Raw genomic sequence first — 27,137 nt, 5'->3', positions numbered from 1 at the left:
TTGTGCCCAGTGGGATGATTCTCTCGCTCCCTCTAGACAGATAACTGTGACAAAGGCTCACCAGCCCCCATAACTCCACCAGCTCCCATAATTCCACCATTTGACATTGTTGTTTTTCAACCTCACTCAGATGCATCTGAGCTAACTACACTGTGCGCCCTTAAGTACACAAATGTTTGTGTGCGTTCATTTGTAAACAAGTTATTGTTAATTATAACTTTGCGTGAACTTTGCTGATCAGTGGAGCGAAGCATGTCTCCCCTTCAGTGAGTAATTATTCAGGCTAATTGCTGGCCATGTTCACGGAGTATAAAGCACTGCTCAGCCCTCAGCATGGCCATCTCACATGCATTCATTTCACTGGCTCTGTCCCAAATAGCACCTTATCCCCTACACAGTGCACCAGCTTTGATCCGAGCCCTGGTCAAAAGTAGTGCACTATATAGCGAATAGGGTGCAATTTGGGAAGCGCTCACTGGCTGTCTCCTCAACAGAAACATTAGCAGCCTTTTAATGGTTCAATGTCTCTTATGATCCTAGTTGTCAAGATAAAAGCATATGGTGCTGAAAAGAAGGAGGGGGTGGTTATACATGTTATCCTTTGATTCACACGCCTAAAATGGATAAAATAATAATAAAAACATGACGTTAGCAATTTGTCTGTCTTTACACCGTAAACATGCATTGTGGTTCCACCCAGTCTGCCCTCCTTCCAAATCAAAGCCGGGTAATCAGAGGACATAAAGCCACATAATGACGACAGTCATGGTGAGGCCTCCCTCAGGCAGGTTAGGTTGAATCTCTCTCTCTCTCTCGCTAAAGATGAGCAAAAAAAGACTACATAAAATAAATAATACAAATACTGAGCTGTGTTGTATGCTGCTTTTAACAATGATATTATTTTATCCCCTTGCTAGAATAACAACACTTAGCCTTTTTCTAAAAATGCTTTATGAGATTGGAGAAGACATTAAGAGGGATCTTAGACCATTTTATCCATACAGAATCTTTCCAGATCCTTGATATCCTTCGTCTGCTCTGATGGACTGCCCCCTTCGATTCAAACTACAGGTTTGCAACAGGGTTCCAGTCTGGAGACTGAGATGGCTATTGCAACATTTTGTGGTCAAATAACCATTTCATTGTGGATTTTGACGTGTGCTTGGGGCTATGGTCTTGCTGGAAGATCCACTTGAGGCCAACATTCAGCCTCCTGGCAGAGGCAGCCAGGTTTTGGGTTAAAATGTCCCGGTACTGGGTATGGTTGTTGATGCCGTTGACCTTAACAAGGGTCCTAGGACCAGTGGAACCAAAATGGACCCATAACATCAAAGATCCACCACCATTTTTTACAGTAGGTATGGGGTTCTTTTCTTATTACTGTATGCTTCCTTATTTCAACGCTAAAACCCACCACTGGTGAGTGTGGCCAAAGAGGTCTATTGTCATGTCACCCGACCATAGCACTGGTTCCAATCCAAGTGCCAATGCTGTTAAGCAAACTCCAGGCGTTTACATTTGTTCAATGTCATGAAAATAGAGCTCTTTGGCCATGCACACCAGTGGTGGGCTTTGCTTTGGGAAAAAAAGAAGATTGGCACACTTGTACTTTTGACCTGAATCCATTTCCTCCTCACCTTTTGTAGTAGTAGTTGTAGTTTATTTTATTTTATTTTTACATGGACAGTGCACATTAATCAACGTTTCAGTAAAAGTGCCGGTTTTAGCCAGCCGGCTAATTTTCAACCGCAGTCCCTGGGCAGGTTATTAAAAACAATTACAATATAGACAATAGCACCATAGAACAAGCAAGACATAGCAACATAGGACAAGCAAGACATAGCATACAGACAGAGCAACATAGAACAAAAAGCAGCAAAACAAGACCACATCCTGCTGTAGAAATCTCACATCAGTTCATTTTCAGTTCTTCCCCATCTCTCACAACAGTTACGATGGCATCTCTCTGTCAAACAACTCCAGGACCGGCTGCAAAAGGGAGCTGTCAACAACCAAAACGTGTTGGTGAATGTCATTTATTTCAAGGGCAAGTGAGGAAAGCAGTTCATGAAGAGATCCACCAGAGAAGCTCAGTTCAAGGTGAGAGAACATTTGTGTATCAGGAGAGCGTGTTCTGCTTGACCTTAATCCCTGAGGTCAACTGCCAGATTCTGGAGCAATCTGAGCACACTCCCGGAAGAGATAGAGGACAAACTGGGCTGGAGGAGCTGGTGAGGGAGTTCACATTATGATAACTTTGTTGCATGGACCTGGCCCACGTGGGACACATGCACTTGTCCAGACTGAAGATGGGAGAAGGCCTGCAACCTGAAAGCCGTTCTGGTCAGCATGGGCACGATGGACTCCTTTGAAGGGCTCAGGAGCAATTTCTCAACCTGGAGTTGTCTGAGGTGGTGCACAAGGCCTTTGTAGAGGTGAATGAGGAAAGTGCAGAGGCTGCGGCTGCCACAAGGCTGTGTCCCCGATCAGTAATGTTAAGAAAGCATGACATACATACCTTCAAAGCCGACCACACTTTCTGTTCTTCATCCGCCACAACAGTAGTCAGAGCAGCCTCTTCTGTTGCAGGTTTTGTATAAACGGTCCCCAAAGATTTTGCCGAATTCTGTGCAACGTCATCCAATCCGTATGACGTTACGTCCTGGGGGAAAAAATAAGATATGTTACGAATTCCAATAGGACTTTGAAATGCTTGTCAACATTGTTGTAATTTGTAATAATTATGTTCATGTATGTAATCTCGGTTAACCCAGAAGTAAAATCTTGTGTAATTTGTTCAGCTGCATGATCAACTTCTGGGACTATACTGCAAAGATGAAGGCCTAGATTCAATCAGATCAAGCACTAACCGGCGATAGCCAAAACCCGAATAGCTGATGTTTTGGCGGTGTAAGAGGTGGAACTGTGTTGGAGATGTCAAATCGGTGAGGAGCTGCTCTTGTGATCATTGTCACGAAGCCACACCCGTCACGTAGAAACGCTCAAATTGAAAATCATTAAATGTGATCATGAGGATATCTATCAACTTAATCAAGGTGTATACACAATTTCACATTCTAGACTTGTTAGCTCCGCTGTATGGGATTTCTCTTAAAGCGACTCGGTGCAACCAATGGCCATGTCTGCTTTAGGTATAATGCTGGGAGCCGCTCGTGGATTTGACAGCTCTAAAACAGTCCCACCTCTTACACTGTCAAAACATCAGCTATGGGGATTTCGGCTAAAGATGATTTGATTGAATCGGGACCAAAGTCTCCACCCTCACAAAGCCAAAGCCCCCCCCCCCATGTGGGCAAAGCACTTGAATCGAAACGGTTTAACCTCTTGAACCTCTGGGGGCAGTATGTCATTTTTGGATGAAAAACGTTCCCGTTTTAAACAAGATATTTTGTCACGAAAAGATGCTCGACTATGCATATAATTGACAGGTTTGGAAAGAAAACACTCTGACGTTTCCAAAACTGCAAAGATATTGTCTGTGAGTGCCACAGAACTAATGCTACAGGCGAAACCATGATGAAATTTCATACAGGAAGTGAGCCAGATTTTTGAGGCGCTGTGTTCCAATGTCTCCTTATAGGGCTGTGAATGCGCAAGGAGAGAGCCTACACTTTCTGTCGTTTCCCCAAGGTGTTTGCAGCATTGTGACGTATTTGTAGGCATATCATTGAAAAATTGACCATAAGAGACTACATTTACCAGGTGTCCGTTCGGTGTCCTCCGTCGAAACTATTGCGTAATCTCCAGGTGCGTGCATATTTCCATTTTGAACAGAGGAGAAACCAAACTGCCACGAGTGACTTATCACCGAATAGATATGTGAAAAACACCTTGAGAATGGATTCTAAACAACGTTTGCCATGTTTCTGTCGACATTATGGAGTTAATTTGGAAAAAAGTTTGCGTTGTAATGACTGAATTTTCGTTTTTTTTTTCTTAGCCAAACGTGATGAACAAAATGGAGCGATTTCTCCTACACAAATAATCTTTTTGGAAAAACTGAACATTTGCTATCTAACTGAGAGTCTCCTCATTGAAAACATCCAAAGTTCTTCAAAGGTAAATGATTTTATTTGAATGCTTTTCTTGTTTTTGTGAAAATGTTGCCTGCTGAATGCTAGGCTTAATGCTATGCTAGCTATCAATACTCTTACACAAATGCTTGTGTAGCTATGGTTGAAAAGCATTTTTTGAAAATCTGAAATGACAGTGTTGTTAACTTCTTCGAGATAGGGGGCGCTCTTTTAATTTTTGGATAAAAAACGTTCCCGTTTTAAACAACATATTTTGTCACGAAAAGATGCTCGACTATGCATGTAATTTTGTAAGTCGCTCTGGATAAGAGCGTCTGCTAAATGACTTAAATGTAATGTAAATGTAAATGTAATTGACAGCTTTGGAAAGAAAAAACTCTGACATTTCCAAAACTGCAAAGATATTATCTGTGAGTGCCCCAGAACTAATGCTACAGGCGAAACCAAGATGAAGTTTCATACAGGAAATGCCCCAGATTCTGAAGGCGCTGTGTTCCAATGTCTCCTTATATGGCTGTGAATGCGCCAGGAATGAGCCTGCCCTTTCTGACGTTTCTCCAAGGTGTCTGCAGCATTGTGACGTATTTGTAGGCATATCATTAGAAGATTGACCATAAGAGACTACATTTACCAGGTGTCCGCCCTGTGTCCTGTGTCGAAATTATTGCGTAATATCTAGGTCCATACGCGTTCCATTTCTTCTGAAGAGTAAAACCCAACTGCCACGAAGGATTTATCATCGATAGATATGTGAAAAAACCTTGAGGATTGATTCTAAAAATCGTTTGCCATGTTTGTCGATATTATGGAGTTCATTTGGAAAAAAGTTTGCGTTTTAATGACTTAATTTTCATTTTTTTTCTTACCCAAACGTGATGAAGAAAACGGAGCGATTTGTCAACGCAAATAATCTTTTTGGAAAAACTGAACATTTGCTATCTAACTGAGAGTCTCCTCATTGAAAACATCTGAAGTTCTTCAAAGGTAAATTCTTTTATTTGAATGCTTTTCTGGTTTTTGTGAAAATGTTGCATGCTGAATTCCAGGCATAATCCTATGCTAGGCTATCAATACTGTTACACAAATGCTTGTTTAGCTATGGTTCAAAAGCATATTTTGAAAATCTGAGATGACAGTGTTGTTAACAAAAGGCTAAGCTTGAGAGCAAATAGATTTATTTTATTTAATTTGCGATTTTCATGAATAGTTAACGTTGTGTTATGCTAATGAGCTTGCGGATAGATTTACACAATCCTGGATACAGGTTTTTTTCCGTAGCTAAGCGTGACGCAGAAAACGGAGCGATTTGTCCTAAACAAATAATCTTTCAGGAAAAACTGAACATTTGCTATCTAACTGAGTCTCCTCATTGAAAACATCCGAAGTTCTTCAAAGGTAAATTATTTTATTTGAATGCTTTTCTGTTTGTGAAAATGTTGCCTGCTGAATGCTAATACTAAATGCTACGCTAGCTATCAATACTGTTACACAAATGCTTGTTTTGCTATGGTTGAGAAGCATATTTTGAAAATCTGAGATGACAGTGTTGTTAACAAAAGGCTAAGCTTGAGAGCTAGCATATTGATTTCATTTCATTTGCAAATTTCATGAATAGTTAACGTTGCATTATGGTAATGAGCTTAGGACTATAATTATGCTCCCGGATACGGGTTTTTTTCTTAGCCAAACGTGATGAACAAAACGGAGCAATTTCTCCTACACAATCCTTTTGGAAAAACTGAACATTTGCTATCCAACTGAGAGTCTCCTCATTGAAAACATCCGAAGTTCTTCAAAGGTAAATTATTTTATTTGAATGCTTTTCTTGTTTTTGTGAAAATGTTGCCTGCTGAATGCTAGGCTTAATGCTTTGCTAGCTATCAATACTCTTACACAAATGCTTGTGTAGCTATGGTTGAAAAGCATTTTTTTTTAAATCTGAGATGACAGTGTTGTTAACAAAAGGCTAAGCTTGTGAGCCAATATATTTATTTCATTTCATTTGCGATTTTCATGAATAGTTAACGTTGCGTTATGGTAATGAGCTTGAGGCTATAATTACGCTCCCGGATACGGGATTGCTCGTCGCAACAGGTTAAGCACTGCCTTCGCCCAATCCTAAAACATCCAAAATAACAGAACTACTGCTGCTTGTTATCTCATGCATCCCATTCAGTTCCAACTGATTCTTTGGTCTACACACAGAAACTCCCTACGAAAGATTATACTGTTCTTTTATGTTTGAGGAATTATGTTTAATAATGTAATTATGTAATCGTTTTAAAATTGCATAATAATGTCTGCGTAATCTTGAGTGGAATATTTTTGTTTGTAATTTGTGTCTGAAGAAAAACGACAAAAGGTTTGGTAACCTACAGAACCATGCATTATAATATCAGAAATCATCCATAAAATCAGATATAGCCCATTTTTACTTTGTGGCTGTGGTAACTAGTGGAAACTATAAAATTAACAAAGGAACACCACCATTCTGAAAATACTACAGTTTGGACAGAGGGAAAATTCCAACAGTGACATCACTGATCCAAGCACTGCTTTTTCACGCAAGTGTGCAAACAAGATCCGACCTGTGCTGGCACAGTTATTTTCTTTTCGCATGATCCTTTCCCGCCTAGTTCCAGCAACTATGGTGGATCCATAACCAGGCCAAGCTTGGTTTGGTTCGGCTCAGTAGTGTGGAAGCTCTCATTATGCCATGCTTAGATATTTGCTTGTTAGACCAGCAGTAACCACAATAGTTCAACATAATCTGTTGGGACAGTTAACATCTTGCTCCTCACTTGTTGAGGGTACAAACATTTGACTTCAGAACTTTTAAATTTAAGAGGCAATAATTTCATCCAGACTTTTTTTCTTCTAGATTCATCTGGCCTGGCTCTTGCAAAACAAATACAAGCTAAACTAATTGCTGAGGATCCCCTACGGATGCATCAGGATTATAGTAGAGTAAGACAGTGAAAAATCAAGCCGCTGCATTGAGCGAAAAGTCTCCATGAATCACGTTCTGTGGGGGGGGGGGGGGGGGACAGGCAGCGGCAGTGGTGCAGTAATCATCGGGGAGGCAGTCCAAATTAATACTTCATCGGCGGCCGCCTCGTACTCCATCATTAGGGCACATTACAGGGCCACAATATACATCATTAAACTCGGGCATAAACAATTCATTAAAAGGCAATTAAGGAGACAAGCGAATGTCACTTCTCCCTGTAGTATTAATAGGCAGTAAAACGGCAGAGGGTTAAGGCTAATGCTGAACTCCCAGTCAACCTGACTAATAGCCTCTAGTTGTTCCAGAAACACAAGATGGCCCTTTGCCTGGCTACCCAAACGCCTTGCTCCGGCCAAATGCTACGCCACGCCCACGGATGTCTCTTCTCTACAATGAGTCTGGATCAGAGTACCTAAATTACCATTTCTACAATGGAAAAAAAACATGAACTGTTCTGATTGGTCCCAGAAACAGATGGGCTGGGCAAGAGCCAGAACACACGCATGTAAAGCCTACGTGTAAAGCGGAGGTTTGAAAATGTGTCATTGGCTTTGTTACTCCGATTGGTTAGAGATGATCCAATCGCTGATTACATTGTTTGGTACAACACCCGTCATTTTGACGTCACCACAAACACAAATGATGGCAACCTCAAACTGAAGTTGGGAGCAAACAACATTACTGTTGAGTCACCGCTCACGATAAGGCACTTCAGAAAAAAGGGTTCAACATTGACCCTTTTCCATCTGAAGAAACGTGCCATTTTAGGGTTCTTTGTTGGGTGAAAAGGTTCTACCTGGATCCAAAAATAATGATCCTACAGGGACAAGCCAGAGAACGCTGTAATGGCACCATTCTAATTAAAGAGTGATCAAAACAAGGCAGTGTAATGTCAGCACCATGTACACTATGAGCCAGAAATACAGGGCAGTCGACCCTGGCATTTCAATGGACATACAGTTGGGGATAAATACATAGTCTCAGTCATCAACCTTCATTTTATTTCAAATTAAAGCACCCAGTTTCGTTGTAGTACAGGGTCAACCTTTTTCAACACTTTCGAGTGGTTATCTGCCAGTGAGTCTTGACGACACCACACCTGACATTCACACTTGGTTAAGGGTACATTACTAAAGGTTCTACAAATGGCACTAAGTTTGACCACACACACACGCATCCAAAACTGACTGGGGAAAAGTCCATCAATGCAAAAAATAGCAGGTCCACATCAATAAATGCCCCTAAATAAAATTAGCATTACAATGTGGCGAAAACTGTGGTGACTTTGGTCAGCTAGTGACCGGACAAAGGAGAGAAACTAGATTTGTGTAGCGGGATGACAGATTGCGTGTGTTCGTTGCACGAATGTTAACATTAATATGTGTTTTTCAATAGCTTCCCTGTGCAGGTTACTTTAGTGATTTGAGCGTGACCAGACCACGTTCCCACAGATAAAATCATATGTAATCCAAAAAGCAGACATAACTGCCACTTAATAAAAAAAGGGAATTGAAAGATGGAGATAAGATTCTGCTTAAAATAAATATGGCTTTGCATATGTCAAATCAAGATGACAGATCTGCATGGGTTTCTTCACTGGTCAAATTGAGCTATAGCGAGGGACATGGGATTTGATGGTAACTTTGGTAGAGGGCAGGAAGCAAAGCATTACAACCACTGACAGACACCACATTCAGTCAAGGCACAAAAATACCTCACATACTAGCTAGCTACTGCTCAAAATGACACTCCCAAGTTTTGCTTAAAGGTAGATTCAGCTATACAAATTCCAGTAGCTGCATATCAGGCCAATATCCCCAACAACGAAGAGAGTGAAGCGAGAGGCTAATCTACTCCGCAGTAGTTGTCCCTCAGCTATCACATTTGCAGGAGAGTGAAGCGATCTCCCATGCACATGCGAAGATGCTCTGTACGGGACTGTGGGTGCTCACATGTACAGCCTATTGTATAGCGTTTATTCCTAAATATATATTTGTTTCACACTGCTGCACGTGTCGCTGAGTCTCAGTTTAAAGGAAATGCTAACGTAGCAATTGAGATGTGCAATAATATATTACAAGATCAATAAATAAGGATATTGATATCATTTTACAATCATACAATTTGCACAATATTCAACATTAAAAAAAATGTTTGTCTCAGTATGTACATTTTTCCCAGAATTCCCGTTGTCTCAGAACAAATCAAACAGGACTCAAATGTTTCTCTCAGAATAAAGGAGGCTCTTCTGCTGGTTTCTGAAAGAAAAAAAATATCTACATAATAATTGAACAATATGAACAAGATAAAACCCCTGAGATTTCAGATTCAGATAAAACACTGAGGTCAGACATTTTACAAATGAGTCACAGGAGGGGTGGACAGATGACAAGCAGCCGCCACCAGATGTGTCAGTTACTAAGCTGACCAACAATGAAATCTAGCGACTTTGGCACCCGTGGCCCTGATTTCAACCAGTTTCTCCTCTCAAGACTCTCTCTTGCATTCAGCGGCTTAACATGGGGAGACTGTGTTGAGATGTAGGTGAGGTGTTCAGCCGATGCTCATGTCACCACAACACAACACTCCTAACCATTTAGTCCATATTATAATAGGCCTCAGTGCTCTCGGCCATCAGACCCCGTTCATTCTACCCACTGGGCATTCAGTAATACTCCACCCCACTAGTCAAAAGTAGTGCCTCCCCCCTGGTGTCCCTGTGACGGTGTCCCTGTGTCACTGCCCCTGTGTGAGGGTGTGGCTGGGTGAGGTCACTGGGTAAAGCTCTTCTTGATGGCCACATTGGGGAAGAGTCCGCAGAGCTCTTGGACAATGCGGGCGTCCACCTGCGCGCAGAAGGACACGTCCAGGAGGAGGAGCTTCGGACACGCCTGCAGCAGCTTCCTCAGGGAGGAGGAGCTTACCATCCGGGTGCCTGTCAATCAACAACACAAACATACCAAATAAGTGAGCAACATTTGTGACCACTTGATGAATACTGTGTTCTAAATGCCCCAAGTAAAATACTATATTCAAATATCGGGTGTGAACACATCTGTGGTTCTACCTAAAATGACTTAATATAAACTGGTGTGATAGAACGAGAGAAAGAGAGGCAGATTAAGAAAGGAAGACGGAGGTAGTACCCACCCAGTATGTCGAGGTGCTGCAGTGCGGGGCAGTTGGCAGCCAGCTCCTCAATGTCCGAGTCGCACACGGTGCGGTTGGCGGTGAGGAAGAGCTTCCTCAGGCACTGCAGGTTGCGGGCCAGGTGCTGGAAGCAGCCCGAGCTGCTCTGCAGTGTGGAGCACCAGCCCAGGTCCAGCTCCTCCAATAATCTGCATCCTGCAGCCAGCTCGGCCAGGCCACGCTCCGACAGGCTTCTGCAGCGCCACAGGTCCAGGGAGAGCAGTGAGCGGCAGCGGACAGCCAGCATGCTCGCCACCACGTCATAGTCCTCTATCTGCAGGGAGAACATAGGGGCGGTGACCTTGGGGCTGTTAGCCAGCACAGAATGACTGAATCAATTGTCGTGATTCTCGGTTGTTGTTCAGAGTTAAGGGGTGAGGTTGATCCTAGAATGTCTCTCTGGCGCAAGAGCAGGGTATGATAGCGAGTGCATTTGTGGGGGGGCATCTTACCATCACACAGCTCCCCAGGTTGAGGTGTCTCAGCTCAATACAGAAGGTTAGGATGCGCAACATGGCTGTTTGCTGCAGCAAGATAAAACAAAGCAAGCGAGAGAGAGAGAAAATGTCAAAGTTGAGTTAAGTTTCTATCGACTGACCCAAAATATGATGATTGCACCCCTTTTTGTACACACACAGTAAAATGAGACTGAGGAATGTGCATCAAAGGTGTCGCGTCAAAATTTTACAATAACAGGTCTACCCCATGTTATTCAATCTCTCCAAGACAACTTGGTCTGGCAAACACATAACTCAACAGTATGATGGTAGTGTAACATTTCAAAGCGTAAAAGAAATATACATTTTCTTATCACCTATCCACCATTGCTAGACAGGGATAGAGGTGGGATTTCAATGTGGAACTGTCAACATGCCACCCAATGGCAATTGGGTGTGCGTGATGTGTACTTTAGCAAGCATCTCTAATGTGTATGCTATGTGTTTCGAGAGTGTGCGTCTGGTGGTCTCTGTTTATGACTTTTGGCAGCCAGAGAACTATTTAATTATACCAGTGACAGCTTAATGACAGACAACAGAGCTTGGATGACACGTAGGACTGGAGACAAACACACAGCCTGCTCAGTCTGCCTGCAGTAAACAACCTGAAAGCCTAGACCTCAACCTCACTACACTGGAAAGACTACGGTATGGTGTTTGCCTTAGGAAAGGCTGAAACATGAGAACAACACTCAGAAATGCCCTGTAAGGTTTTGTAGCAGGCCTGGGCAAGAACAGGACCCGAGCTCTGAGTTCATTACAAATGATGACAGCAGAGAATTAGTCCTACGTAAACCACAATGGTGCCATGCACAGGCCATGTATCTGATAGAAAGCTCAACTACCTCTTAACCCATACACCACCAATATACCCATGTGCATCAGCCTAAAAATATGGCATCATGTGTTACAACAGCGTCTCAATATATGCTACTTTTCCAACAATTGTTTACAGACAGATTATTTCACTTATAATTCACTGCATCACAATTCCAGTGGGTCAGAAGTTTACATACACTAAGTTGACCTTTAAACAGCTTGGAAAATTCCAGAAAATTGTGTCATGGCTTTAGAAGCTTCTGATAGGCTAATTGACATCATTTGAGTTAATTGGAGGTGTACCTGTGGATGTATTTCAAGGCCTACCTTCAAACTCAGTGCCTCTTAGATTGACATCATGGGAAAATCAAAAGAAAATCAGCCAAAACCTCAGAAAACAAATTGTAGACCTCCACAAGTCTGGTTCATCCTTGGGGGCAATTTCCAAATGCCTGAAGGTACCACGTTCATCTGTACAAACAATAGTACGCAAGTGTAAACACCACGGGACCATGCAACCGTCATACCGCTCAGGAAAGAGACGCGTTCTGTCTCCTAGGGATGAACGTACTTTGGTGCGAAAAGTGCAAATCAATCCCAGAACAAGAGCAAAGGACCTTGTGAAGATGCTGGAGGAAACAGGTACAAAAGTATCAATATTCTCAGTAAAACGAGTCTGATAAACATAACCTGAAAGGCCGCTCAGCAAGGAAGAAGCCACGGCTCCAAAACCGCCATAAAATAGCAAGACTATGGTTTGCAACTGCACATGGGGACAAATATCGTACTTTTGGAGAAATGTCTTCTGGTCTGATGAATCAAAAATATAACTGCTGGCCATAATGACCATCGTTATGTTTGGAGGGTAAAGGGGAGGCTTGCAAGCCGAAGAACACCATCCCAACCGTGAAGCACGGGGGTGGCAGCATCATGTTGTCGGTGTGCTTTGCTGCAGGAGGGGCTGGTGCACTTCACAAAATAGATGGCATCATGAGGCATCACAATGATGTGGATATATTGAAGCAACATCTCAAGACATCCGTTAGGAAGTTAAAGCATGGTTGCAAATGGGTCTTCCAAATAGACAATGCATACTTCCAAAGTTGTGGCAAAATGGCTTAACTCTTGGAACTACTGCTCCCGGATCCGGGAGAATTGTCATCAACTGACACTAATTAGCATAATGCAACGGACAAAAAATATTACTAGAAAATATTCATATTCATGAAATTACAAGTGAAATATATTGAAACACAGCTTAGCCTTTTGTTAATCACCCTGACATCTCAGATTTTGAAATTATGCTTTACAGCCAAAGCAAGACAAGCATTTGTGTAAGTTTATTGATAGCCTAGCATAGCATTATGCCTCGCTAGCAGCAGGCAACCTGCTCACACTGCCCTACCCTGTGCTCTGACCTCTTTCTCCCCTCTCTCTCCAGATGAAATCTCGCGTCTTGTGACGGCCGGCCGCCCAACAACCTGCCCGCTTGACCCTATCCCCTCCTCTCTTCTCCAGACCATTTCCGGAGACCTTCTCCCTTACCTCACCTCGCTCATCAACTCATCCCTGACCGCTGGCTACGTCCCTTCCGTCTTCAAGAGAGCGAGAGTTGCACCCCTTCTGAAAAAACCTACACTCGATCCCTCCGATGTCAACAATTACAGACCAGTATCCCTTCTTTCTTTTCTCTCCAAAACTCTTGAACGTGCCGTCCTTGGCCAGCTCTCCCGCTATCTCTCTCTGAATGACCTTCTTGATCCAAATCAGTCAGGTTTCAAGACTAGTCATTCAACTGAGACTGCTCTCCTCTGTATCACGGAGGCGCTCCGCACTGCTAAAGCTAACTCTCTCTCCTCTGCTCTCATCCTTCTAGATCTATCGGCTGCCTTCGATACTGTGAACCATCAGATCCTCCTCTCCACCCTCTCCGAGTTGGGCATCTCCGGCGCGGCCCACGCTTGGATTGCGTCCTACCTGACAGGTCGCTCCTACCAGGTGGCGTGGCGAGAATCTGTCTCCTCACCACGCGCTCTCACCACTGGTGTCCTCCAGGGCTCTGTTCTAGGCCCTCTCCTATTCTCGCTATACACCAAGTCACTTGGCTCTGTCATAACCTCACATGGTCTCTCCTATCATTGCTACGCAGACGACACACAACTAATCTTCTCCTTTCCCCCTTCTGATGACCAGGTGGCGAATCGCATCTCTGCATGTCTGGCAGACATATCAGTGTGGATGACGGATCACCACCTCAAGCTGAACCTCGGCAAGACGGAGCTGCTCTTCCTCCCGGGGAAGGACTGCCCGTTCCATGATCTCGCCATCACGGTTGACAACTCCATTGTGTCCTCCTACCAGAGCGCTAAGAACCTTGGCATGATCCTGGACAACACCCTGTCGTTCTCAACCAACATCAAGGCGGTGGCCCGTTCCTGTAGGTTCATGCTCTACAACATCCGCAGAGTACGACCCTGCCTCACACAGGAAGCGGCGCAGGTCCTAATCCAGGCACTTGTCATCTCCCGTCTGGATTACTGCAACTCGCTGTTGGCTGGGCTCCCTGCCTGTGCCATTAAACCCCTTCAACTCATCCAGAACGCCGCAGCCCGTCTGGTGTTCAACCTTCCCAAGTTCTCTCACGTCACCCCGCTCCTCCGTTCTCTCCACTGGCTTCCAGTTGAAGCTCGCATCCGCTACAAGACCATGGTGCTTGCCTACGGAGCTGTGAGGGGAACGGCACCTCAGTACCTCCAGGCTCTGATCAGGCCCTACACCCAAACAAGGGCACTGCGTTCATCCACCTCTGGCCTGCTCGCCTCCCTACCACTGAGGAAGTACAGCTCCCGCTCAGCCCAGTCAAAACTGTTCGCTGCTCTGGCCCCCCAATGGTGGAACAAACTCCCTCACGACGCCAGGACAGCGGAGTCAATCACCACCTTCCGGAGACACCTGAAACCCCACCTCTTTAAAGAATACCTAGGATAGGATAAGTAATCCCTCTCACCCCCCTTTAAGATTTAGATGCACTATTGTAAAGTGACTGTTCCACTGGATGTCATAAGGTGAATGCACCAATTTGTAAGTCGCTCTGGATAAGAGCGTCTGCTAAATGACTTAAATGTAAATGTAAATGTCACGAAAATCAGAAAAGCAATCCAATTAAATCGTTTAACTTTGATGAACTTCGGATGTTTTCATTCACGAGACTCCTAGTTAGATAGCAAATGTTCATTTTTTCCATAAAGATTATTTTTGTAGCCGAAATAGCTCCATTAGTTCTTCACGTTTGGCTGAGAATTCGAGCGGAAATTGCGGTCACGACAACGCCGAATAATATTCAAAATTAGCTCCATAATATCGACAGAAACATGGCAAACGTTGTTTATAATCAATCCTCAAGGTGTTTTTCAAATATCTATTCGATAATATATCAACCGGGACAGCTGTATTTTCAGTAAGACCGGGAGGAAAAATAGCTACCTCTGTCTATTACGCAAGAATTACTCTGAGAGCACTCAGCCGGCCACTTAAGCAATTTAGTCGTTTACGCTCATTCTTCAACATAAAGGCGTGAAACTACGTCAAAATGCTGTAGACACCTTGGGGAATATGTAGGAAAAGGAATCTGGTTGCTATCCCATTCACTGCTCAATAGGGACTTCCTGATTGGATTTTTCTCAGGCTTTCGCCTGCAATATCAGTTCCGTTTTACTCACAGACTATTTTTACAGTTTTGGAAACTTTATAGTGTTTTCTATCCTAAGCTGTCAATTATATGCATATTCTAGCAACTTGTCCTGACAAAATGGCCCGTTTACTTTGGGAACGTTATTTTTCCAAAAATGAAAATAGTGCCCCCTAGTTTCAAGAGGTTTAAGGACAACAAAGGCAAGTGGAGTGGCCATCACAAAGCCCTGACCTCAATACAATAGAAAATGTGTGGGCAGAACTGAAAAAGTGTGTGCGAGCAAGGAGGCCTACAAACCTGACTCAGTTACACCAGCTCTGTCAGGAGGAATGGACCAAAATTCACCCAACCTACTGTGGGAAGCTTGTGGAAGGCTACACGAAACATTTGACCCAAGTTAAACAATTTAAAGGCAATGCCACCAAATACTAATTGAGTGAATGTAAACTTCGGGCCCACTGGGAATGTGATGAAAGAAATAAAAGCTGAAATAAATAATTCTCGCTACTATTATTCTGGCATTTCACATTCTTAAAATAAAGTGGTGATCCTAACTGACCAAAGAAAGGGAATTTTTACTATGATTAAAAGTCAGGAACTGAGTTGAAATGTATTTGGCTAAGGTGTTTGTAAGCTTCAGACTTCAACTGTACGTTATATAGGTATGCAAGGTAGCTTTGATATCGTTTTTTAACATCGGCATTAAACTTGGCAGATGCAATACCGATGTTGCCATTTTTAGCTAATGTCGGACGATTCCGATATGTTCACTGATATATTGTGCATCCCTAGTTGAAGAGATTGCAGAGCACTGCAAAATAAGTGTACAAACAGTGTGTAAAAGACCCAAAACAAGCTTTTTTACGACTCATTGATGATGAGCACTGTAGGACAGAAAAATAGAGACCAAAGTGATGGTGAGAGCTTCCAAAGAGCTATCTTTTATCAGGTGCTTGACAGTCTCACAGCTGAGCTGCAGAGGCGTTTTTTCAAAGACTTGCAAGATCCAGTCTCTCAACCCAAAGGGTACAACATTCTTGAATGAGGAGCCTCTGTTTGCCTTTGCTCAGAACTTTGAGTCAGACTTAGAGGACCTCAAACATGAGGTTCATCAAACCAAGCGGATTTCGACTTTGTAAGATTTCTGTTGTTACACTAGTCAGCAGTGCGTCTTGCGAGAGAAGCTTCTCAGCTTCAAAACGGATTTAAACCCACCTTAAGACAACAATGGTTGATGACATGTTAAGTCACCTCGGCATTCTCAGTGTTGAGTCAAGGAGGGCATGCTCCCTCAACATGGATGAGTTTGTGAAACATTTTGCCAGTTCTCACCAGAAACGCATAATTATGTTGTTTTAAATCTACCTAGGATAATTTGGCTCTTAGCCAGTCCCTCTGGTCATGATTAAACCTGCACTGTGTACTAGCTAGTACACTGACATTCTAAAATGATAAATCCAAAGGGTATCATGTCACACAGATTTAATTTGGTCTTGATTAGGCCAATTCCAAAACTTTTCTTTACTATTAGTTAACATAATATATATCGGCATATATATGATAATGTAAGTCTGTAACATTGATGGGCATCAAAATTATTTATATTTTTCAAGTCCATTTCTGCTTGATACCAGGTATGTCAAATTGCAGTGTGTTTTTTTTGTCAATTACATGTTTTGTAAATAAACTAATGTAATTTATGTAACACACAGATGCTCTTATCTCCTTGAGCTTAATTCTCTGAAAATATTTTGGATGTTCAACACTTATTGACACAGATTATATATTCATGAAAACAGAGTGACCCAAGTCTCTCCAGTATGTGAGTACAGTACTGTGTGTGTGTGTGTGTGTGTGTGTGTGTGTGTGTGTGTGTGTGTGTGTGTGTGTGTGTGTGTGTGTGTGTGTGTGTGTGTGTGTGTGTGTGTGTGTGTGTGTGTGTGTGTGTGTGTGTGTGTGTGTGAGAGAGGGAGAGAAATTGAGCTGCAGTGCAGAGGTAGAGACACTGACTATTCATGTAAGAATTCTAGTGAAGTAACCCTTTTGGACCACACTATCTGCTACATTGAAGAACTCCGGGTTAAGTGAATTATCACTTCTACCTCTAATCAGCAATCATAGGATTCATTCATACTCCTTAGATGCCAGGTTAGGGTTACATACTACATTTTCTGAAGTAGCCTTGGCCACCCCTGTATAAAACTGTAGTTCTGCCACTGCTGACACAGTCAGACAGTTGTGATAGTGACAGCAGAGGTTGACGCTTCGTGAGCGCTGTCCAAATTTGCCGTTACACACAACCTTTCTTGCCTGACAGACTAACTAACTAACTAATTAGCTAGCTAGCTATAGCAAGCAGTTTCCATATAATTACATTGGTAGAACCAAGACAAAACAACCAACCAACCAGGCGACACAGGTCGGGCAGGGTCAAGTGGCTAACTATCAGCTGGATCAACTGCAGGGGGAGAGAAGGGAGAGAATTACAGAGAGAAGGGAGGATGTTGGGAGAGGGGGTAGAGGGAGAAGGATAAATAACGATGGAGGAAGAGAGAGACAAGGAAAGCAAGAAAGAGACAGAAGGGATGATGTCAGGCAGAGCAGAATAATATAAAACAGTGTATGTTGAACACACACACACAAAGCAATATCCTTGTGGCAGTGAGCTTCAGTGTGGCAGTGAGTCTGCCTGTTCGTGCAATATGGAAATGTGCTTCTCAGTAAGACAGAGATAGAGAGAGAGAATAGGTGTGTATGTGTGCAGTGAATAAACAATACGCTGTGTGTTCAACAGGGTATCCGCTAGCAGATAATAGATATATTGTATTTCAGACACACACACACACACACACACACACACACACACACACACACACACACACACACACACACACACACACACACACACACACACATCGGTTGTGAGGAGTGAGGTGAATGGCAGCGGTTTGGAGAGCAGTACATAAAACCAAGAGAACAGCTTGTCTTAGAAAATATGACATGTCTTTTATAACATGAAAATGACTATTTTGTAAGCTTAATATCAAATATCTCCGTGGGTCCAAGACAGTGTAGGTCCATGGAAGACATCTTTTTGTCAAATTAAGTCCTGGCAAAGTACAAAAAAACTGCCCAAGATACCCTAAGCATAAACATTTTCAGTAGATGGGACTACACTTAAAACTGCAATATGTCACTTTTTGGGTGACCCCAAACAAATTCACATAGAAATGATCTATCATATGTTAGAGATCTGTCATTCTCATTAAAACCACATCTAAGAAGCATTATATCTCATCTGTGTGTGCTATTTCTATGCTCCCATTGTTAAGTTTAGTTTCTGTGTCTTTTACTTGCAGCTTTGTACACCAGCTTCAAACAGCTGATTATGTTATGAAAAATATATTTCATAGCAGTTCAGATGGTACAATGATTCTCTACACTATATTTGCTTGTTTTAGTCACAAGCTGAAATCAGGCGAACTAGTCACATATTTGCAAACAGGAAATGGCGGAGCCATTTCTGCATAGTCCATCTTTAAAACCAAAGCGAGAATTGTTTGGAAAACAGCATCTTGCAATTGTCCTGCAACTATTGCCAACCTTTTTTTTTTCAAATTTCAGTGCCATTTTGTGGACAGAAAATGCAGCCAGCAGCCATATACGAGTGTTGTAGTATATGTGAGTGTCTAATAGCGTATTCTCCCCACCTCGTAGGGCAGTTTATCAAAGTATCCATTCACTAGGTTAATGTGCTTGCCATCCCCGGCCTGTCGGAAGGAGGCTCCCGGGTCAGACAGTTCCTCATCGCTGTCACTCAGGTCACAGATGTCGATCCTGGGCATCTTATAATGGGAGAGGATGGGCCTCTCTTTCTGGCCACGCAGGACGACAGCGTCCAGCTCCGTGTAGTACTTTAGCAGGGAGCTATTGACCTCCACGCGGAGCAAGTTGGTGGGGAAGCTCAGCTGCTTGATGCTGGGGGAGAACTGCCTGGCCTGGGGAGTCAGCACCTTGGTGGGCTCCTCAGCCCACAACACCTCCCGCCTGGGGACAGAGAGGTACACCTGTCACGAGGTACACACAGACTCACCATTCTTTAATCTGAGACATTCACTTAGGACAGTTTGCCCATGCTAAGCCTAGTCCTGAACTAATAAAAACGTGCTCAATGGAGAATCTAAGTGAAAGTGCTTCTTATTCTGAGACTAGGCTTAATCTGTGTCTGGGAAACCAGCCAATAGAGTACAAACACACATTCTGTTGTGGTCCTCTGTAGCTCAGTTGTTGGAGCATGGCGGTCGCAACGCCAGGACAGTGGGTTAGATTCCCAGAACTACCCAGAAGTTAAAAGAAATACAAATAAAAGTGCAAGCATGACTTTTAAAAAAGTCCACTGCAGCCGTGCAAAGAGCAGTTTCTCAAGCAATAATTTTGCTAGGACTGTCAGAGTGGTCTGAGTGGAGAAACTGAAAATGAGCTGTTATTGGCAGAGAGGTTTGGAACTCTCTTTCTATTGGTCTATTAACTTATTAATAGAAAAACCACATTCCACAATTGAGAGCACCTTGACTGGCTGCATCATTGCTTGGTGTGACTACTGCACCGCCCTCGATCGCATGGGGCCGAGCTCCCTGCCATCCAGGACCTCTATCTCAGACGGTGTGAAAGGAAGGCCAGGATAATTGTTAAAGAATACAGCCACCCAAGCCATAGACTGTTCTCTCTGCTTCTGCACAACAACTGGTACCGGAGCAACAAGTATGACAACAGCAGGCTCCTGAACAGCTTCCATCTCCAAGCCATAAGACTGCTAAACAGATAACAAAATGGCTACATGGACTATATGCATTGAACCTTGTATTACAGTTTTATTTTTGCACTGACTATGCACACGCTCACTCAGTACTTAATTTTCTCACACACACACCTCTCCAATTTAATAGTCGGGCAGCTGCACACATTTCAGCACATAAACGCCTGTTTCAAATAAACGCTGGGTCTAAATGAATGGTTTGAGGTTACCATGGACACAGCTTTGATATTCCTACGGTCATGTGCATTAAAAACATTATTTCAAAATTCTGTCATCGTTGCTAACCATGACGCCACCAAAAAGAAAAGGTGACTTCAGTGATTACCGGTACTGCTATCCATGGTGCTGAAGGGCGAAATTGGGGTGTATGATAGGCAGTCTAGTCTTTGCAACTCTGACCTTCGATAGATTTGCTATTATAATCGTTACAATAAACAATGTGGTAGTCTTTTCAGAAATGTATTGAGCAACAGCTGTGTGCATTAAGGAAATAGATGACTGACTGAAATAGAAGCACCGGTTGTGTTGAGAGATTGAAGCAAATACAGTGCCTTGCGAAAGTATTCGGCCCCCTTGAACTTTGCGACCTTTTGCCACATTTCAGGCTTCAAACATAAAGATAAAAAACTGTATTTTTTTGTGAAGAATCAACAACAAGTGGGACACAATCATGAAGTGGAACGACATTTATTGGATATTTCAAACTTTTTTAACAAATCAAAAACTGAAAAATTGGGCGTGCAAAATTATTCAGCCCCCTTAAAGTTAATACTTTGTAGCGCCACCTTTTGCTGCGATTACAGCTGTAAGTCGCTTGGGGTATGTCTCTATCAGTTTTGCACATGGAGAGACTGAAATTTTTTCCCATTCCTCCTTGCAAAACAGCTCGAGCTCAGTGAGGTTGGATGGAGAGCATTTGTGAACAGCAGTTTTCAGTTCTTTCCACAGATTCTCGATTGGATTCAGGTCTGGACTTTGACTTGGCCATTCTAACACCCGGATATGTTTATTTTTGAACCATTCCATTGTAGATTTTGCTTTATGTTTTGGATCATTGTCTTGTTGGAAGACAAATCTCCGTCCCAGTCTCAGGTCTTTTGTAGACTCCATCAGGTTTTCTTCCAGAATGGTCCTGTATTTGGCTCCATCCATCTTCCCATCAATTTTAACCATATTCCCTGTTGCTTTTACGCCAAACATAACTTTTTGCATTGTTGCCAAAAAGTTCAATTTTGGTTTCATCTGACCAGAGCACCTTCTTCCACATGTTTGGTGTGTCTCCCAGGTGGCTTGTGGCAAACTTTAAACAACACTTTTTATGGATATCTTTAAGAAATGGCTTTCTTCTTGCCACTCTTCCATAAAGGCCAGATTTGTGCAATATACGACTGATTGTTGTCCTATGGACAGAGTCTCCCACTTCAGCTGTAGATCTCTGCAGTTCATCCATAGTGATCATGGGCCTCTTGGCTGCATCTCTGATCAGTCTTCTCCTTGTATGAGCTGAAAGTTTAGAGGGGCGGCCAGGTCTTGGTAGATTTGCAGTGGTCTGATACTCCTTCCATTTCAATATTATCGCTTGCACAGTGCTCCTTGGGATGTTTAAAGCTTGGGAAATCTTTTTGTATCCAAATCCGGCTTTAAACTTCTTCACAACAGTATCTCGGACCTGCCTGGTGTGTTCCTTGTTCTTCATGATGCTCTCTGCGCTTTTAACAGACCTCTGAGACTATCACAGTGCAGGTGCATTTATACGGAGACTTGATTACACACAGGTGGATTGTAATTTATCATCATTAGTCATTTAGGTCAACATTGGATCATTCAGAGATCCTCACTGAACTTCTGGAGAGAGTTTGCTGCACTGAAAGTAAAGGGGCTGAATAATTTTGCACGCCCAATGTTTCAGTTTTTGATTTGTTAAAAAAGTTTGAAATATCCAATAAATGTCGTTCCACTTCATGATTTTGTCCCACTTGTTGTTGATTCACAAAAAAATACAGTTTTATATCTTTATGTTTGAAGCCTGAAATGTGGCAAAAGGTCGCAAAGTTCAAGGGGGCCGAATACTTTCGCAAGGCACTGTATATATAAATGTACCCTTATTTTACCAGGTAAGTTGACTAAGAAATCATTCTCATTTACAACAACGACCTGGGGAATATTAACAGGGGAGAGAAGGGGGGATGAATGAGCTAATTGTAAACTGGGGATGATTAGGTGACCGTGATAGTATGAGGGCCAGATTGGGAATTTAGCCAGGACACCAGGGTTAACACCCCTACTCTTACGATAAGTGTCATGGGATCTTTTGTGACCACAGAGAGTCAGGACACCCGTTTAACGTCCCATCCAAAAGACAGCACCCTACACGGGGCAATGTCCCCAATCACTGCCCTGGGGTATTGCGCTATTAGACCAGTGGAAAGGGTGCCTCCTACTGGCCCTCCAACACCACTTCAAGCAGCATCTGGTCTCCAATCCAGGAACCGACCAGAACCAACCCTGCTTAGCTTCAGAAGCAAGCCAGCAGTAGGATGCAGGGTGGTATACAGGGAAGGTGGGAAAGTGGCTATGGATGAAAAACCAAAATTTCATGATAGAAGAAACTTCTACAACCCGAGTCCCACACCACCACTGGTCCTTACCGGACGTCGGTGGGAGGGTTCTGGGAGAAGGGGTTGAGGGAGCAGGCCATGATCTGGACGATAGCACCCGGGTGGTAGGTCTCCAGCACCTCCACAGCTGTGGGGTAGACGGGTTCCTCGAAGGCCAGCTCGATGTAGTCCTGGCTGTGGAAGGCCTTGGGCGTGCGGCGGAAGGGAAGCGGCGCGCTGGCACACTGCTCCCACCACGCCCCGTAGGCCCTAAACACGGCTGTCTGGGTGAAGTCCCCAGAGCTGGGGTAGACGTTGGGCATGCCGGCCAGGTTCCACATGGTGTACGACATACTGTTCTCACTGCCGTAGTGGGAGCTGAAGTCCAGCACCTCTATAGGATAGGATAAGGTTAGTCCATCTGCTCCCAATCCACCAGACAATAGCACACAAACACACAGCACACATTATGGGAGGAGCACACAGTGCCGGCTCCAGTGCAGCACACCTGGAGCTATTTTAAGGGGTTGGACTAAGTGCCTTGCTCAAGGGCACAATAGCAGGTGAATGATCCTACCTTTGGCATACTGTTCCAACTCCACGCTGATGGGCAGGGTAGCCCGCTGGCCTGACTCCACTGCCCGCCTGCTGGTCAGCGTCTCACCCCGAGTTCCGCTCATGGACCGGCGCCACAGACAGATGTAGTAAAACATGCTCAGAAGGGTTAGCATAAGGAACAGTGGGTCAGGGGAGCAGTGGGCTTGGTGTGGCTTTTGGGAAGCGGCCCCAGAAGCCCGCCTGGCTCTGGGGATTGTGCCCAACACAACGCAGGCTACAGGCCCAGCCACATACATGACCTGTGGGTTAGGGGGGAGACAAAAAGACACACAAGGCAAGAGTTAGAAAAGCAAGACAGAAAAATATTCCCCGATGATCTTCAAGTGCTAGTAGTAAAACTTTGGGCCAATCCTTTTTCCCCAAAAATTGCTAGGAAATAAGCAAATGTATCTATTGTATTTATTTTTTATTTAGTCCAGTGGTGGGTCATGTCATTTGTAATTGATGAAATGTATTTCTCTGTGTTTTAGAATGAATTGCTTATTAGGCTGTATAAACTCGAAATGTCCACGATCGGAGGGTGAGGGCTAGGGCCATTCCCCCCAGAAATGTCGCTTGAACTTACATTTGCCTTGGTGGAAGAGAGGGGTAACATCTCACAGCAAGAACTGGCAAATCTGGTGCAGTCCATGAGGAGGAGATGCACTGCGTACTTTAATGCAGCTGGTGGCCACACCAGATACTGACTGTTACATTTGATTTCGCCCCCCCCCTTTGTTCAGGGACACATTATTCCATTTCTGTTAGTCACATGTCTGTGAAACTTGTTCAGTTTATGTCTCAGTTGTTGAATCTTGTTACATTCATACAAATAATTACACATGTTAGGTTTGCTGAAAATAAACGCAGTTGACAGTGAGAGGACGGTTCTTTTTTTGTTGAGTTAGTAAATATATATATATATATATATATATCGATGCCACCAATCATCTCTGATTCTCCGCTGGGCGCGCTATTTGAAGTGCGCCTATAGGCTACTTAGTGTGGTCTCAATCAAATGACCCATAGCATATAGGCAGGCTATAGCATTTGGATGCAGTTTAATAATGTAGACAACGTTAGAGCACAGTGTAGAATTTGCCAAAACAAAATCTCATATAAAGCCGGTTCTACGCACAACCTTCACCGGTTTATGCCAAACGTCTATGTCTGTAGCAAAACAAGGCCAAAATTATATTGCATTGGCTAAAAGGATTGCCACCGATTTCCAGCCATTTTCAATGGTGGAGGACAGAGGTTTAAGGAATTATATGTATATGTCAAAATCCAATGTACACAATTCCAAGCAGAAGAACCCTTTCAAAATCAGTTATTCCACAACTGTAGGAGAGTACACAGGCTTCAGTGCGGGAAAGAGTCCAAAAAGCTTCTGCAGTTTGCCTTACCACTGACTGCTGTACATCAAGGGTAACCACTTCTTACATGTCAGTTACATGTCACTACATTGAAGATTTGTCGATGTCTAGCTGTCTTCTGGACTGCTTTGAGTTCAGCGACAGACACACCTCAGAGAACTTGGCAGAGGAACTGTTGAGAATGGCAAGTAGATGGAAAAGTGATCTGTTGTGTTAGCGACAATGCAGCTAACATAACCAAAGCCATGAAAATGTTAAAATGGACACATCATCCATGTCTTGCCCACACAATCAACCTGGTTGTAAGAGATGCTGTGACGGTGATGAAGCTCATTGTGGACAAAGTGAAAGCATCTGTGGAATACTTCCAGATGGGGATGCCTGAGCTGAGGCCTAAACAAGACTTCACTACAAGGTGGAATTCAACATTTTATATGTTGAAGCGGTTTCTTGAGTCAAAGGATGCCATCATCTCTACCCTGGCCATTGTCAATGCACCTGTTGATGCTCTGACCCAAGAGGAATGAGAGGTGGTGGAGGAGGTGTGCAGAGTCCTGGAACCCTTTGAGCATGTCACTGTGGAGATCAGTGGAGGTACAGTAAGCAGTTATTACTACATTATTATTTAATCCAGTATTATATATGTATATGACCAGTAGATGAGAATGTGACAGAAGACAGAACATGAACCTGAACTATTAAGTTACTGTTCTCTCTTTTCAGCTATGTGACAGCCTCAAAAAGGATACTCCTGTGTAAGGGTCTGCAGAGAATCACAGCCAGCCACCAGAGAGAAGCAGATGTAACCACAGGACATGTGATAGAGTTGATGGACACCCTATGTTCATCAATGGACAGAAAATTCCACATAATGGAATATAATCACATGCTATCAGAAACCGCTGTACTTGACCCCAGGTTTAAGAAGTTAGCCTTCAGTGATGCCAGAGCGAGTGATGAGGCTCTTCAAAGAATAACCTCAGCTGCAAGGGAGGGACAGCCCCAGCAGTCAGCTGGTTCAGGCACCAGGAAGAAGAGGGATCCGATGGAGCAGAAGCACCAGCAGTAGTGCCACAGACGTCTGCTGTTTGACGAGAGAGCAACTGGGGATGCAGCACGAAGGAATCCCTCAGCAGATGCCATAATGGAGGTCCGATCCTATTTGGAGGAGCTGCAGATCCTCTGAGCTGGTGGAAGAACAAGGCCTCTTTCTACCCACGGCTTACTAAAGTCATGACAGGGAGACTCTGCATAGTGGCCACATCCGTTCCCTCTGAGAGGGTCTTCTCGAAAACGAGACAAACAATTACTGAGAGAAGAAACCGCATCGGCCCCTCGAAAGTGAGGCAGCTTGCATTTCTGAATGCAAATCTCTCATAAAAGGCACAATATGGTCAGCGTTGCTGTGTGCTGCTGGTTATAACATAAAGAGGAGATAGAAGAGGGACCAGTTTAAGGTTTTAAGTGGGATGCTGCAGTGTCAAATGAACCTTCCTCTACTTCCCTCTCCCGTGGGTCTATACCCCCATCCTAGCCAATGTATGTAGCTAGATGTAGCTTGTTACGTCTATGTTGTTGCTGTAACGTTAGTTGTTCTCGTGATGTAACGTTACTACAGCTAGCTAACGGTGAACCAACTTGTCGCCTTGACGGAACCTACACACATGAACGTCAAATTCACCCAGGAATGTGGCTAGTTTAGTTGTGATCATCTTGACATGTGGTGGACCACAAATAAACCAGTAAAAAATAAATACATCGGTTCCGCTAAAGTTGATGCACATGCTCACTTCATCTAATATTCAGAAGACATGATAATATGACGTTTATCCCAAAAGAACATTGAAGTAGCATATCGCAGCCAGATAGCTACTAGAACGTTAGCGATGGCTAGCATGATGTGTCTCGCTAGCAATCGATCAAACTACTGTGGCAGACTCAATAGTAAGAACACATGTAACAAGGATTACATATGTACTTACGTTACCAGTCGATCAAATTAAGCGTTCATATAGCAAGGCTGTCTTTGTTCCATATCTGAGATTATTGTTAGCAGAAATCCTGAAACCATAGACTTTTCTTCTCACTTTTGTTTACATCGAGAATTAACGCCGAAGAAGCGGAGCATTATGGGAATTATAGTATTTTGTACTGGAAACAGATTTATTCTTGTTACAACTGTGTGTGTGTGTGTGTGTGTGTGTGTGTGTGTGTGTGTGTGTGTGTGTGTGTGTGTGTGTGTGTGTGTGTGTGTGTGTGTGTGTGTGTGTGTGTGTGTGTGTGTGTGTGTGTGTGTGTGTGTGTGTGTGTGTGTGTGTGTGTGTGTGATCAGGGCTGATAAAAAAAAGTGTGAATAAAACATTTGTCCGTCAGAATTGACTGACAATGTAGTGGTGTGACATTTATCCTCTCCTAACAGAGCACTCTCCTGTCACAACCTGCCTCTGACCTCTCAAGGCAGAGGCAGAGGGACTGCATTGTTGGCTGTCC

The 27,137-nt window shown here is 43.5% G+C and overlaps 1 protein-coding gene across 1 annotated transcript; it reads right to left on the bottom strand.

Annotated features, from left to right (window-relative positions):
* Positions 1-7,932: 7,932 nt before the first annotated feature.
* Positions 7,933-26,838, bottom strand: LOC124006113 (F-box/LRR-repeat protein 4-like). The gene is made up of 7 exons (XM_046315899.1): positions 26,630-26,838; positions 23,252-23,531; positions 22,726-23,068; positions 18,972-19,308; positions 10,707-10,778; positions 10,216-10,528; positions 7,933-10,000 (listed from the first exon to the last, which is right to left on the bottom strand). Exons 2-7 carry the CDS (start codon positions 23,526-23,528, stop codon positions 9,837-9,839), a joined length of 1,506 nt encoding a protein of 501 aa, XP_046171855.1. The 5' UTR covers positions 23,529-23,531; positions 26,630-26,838; the 3' UTR covers positions 7,933-9,836.
* Positions 26,839-27,137: the final 299 nt, after the last annotated feature.

Source organism: Oncorhynchus gorbuscha, linkage group LG19 (genome assembly GCF_021184085.1).
Source record: "Oncorhynchus gorbuscha isolate QuinsamMale2020 ecotype Even-year linkage group LG19, OgorEven_v1.0, whole genome shotgun sequence".
Taxonomy (NCBI): Eukaryota; Metazoa; Chordata; class Actinopteri; order Salmoniformes; family Salmonidae; genus Oncorhynchus; species Oncorhynchus gorbuscha.
The sequence above is the reverse complement of the archived record's forward strand: the minus strand, read 5'-3'. Positions and strand labels throughout refer to the sequence as shown.

Bases quoted from the DNA above. Each gene is read 5' to 3' on its own strand.
- LOC124006113 (XM_046315899.1), bottom strand. From the start codon at position 23,528: ATGTATGTGGCTGGGCCTGTAGCCTGCGTTGTGTTGGGCACAATCCCC. The intron at 10,529-10,706 runs GTAAGATGCCCC...TTCTCCCTGCAG, and splicing joins ACCTGGGGAGCTGTGTGATG to ATAGAGGACTATGACGTGGT. The intron at 10,001-10,215 runs GTGGGTACTACC...GTTGATTGACAG, and splicing joins GCAGCACCTCGACATACTGG to GCACCCGGATGGTAAGCTCC.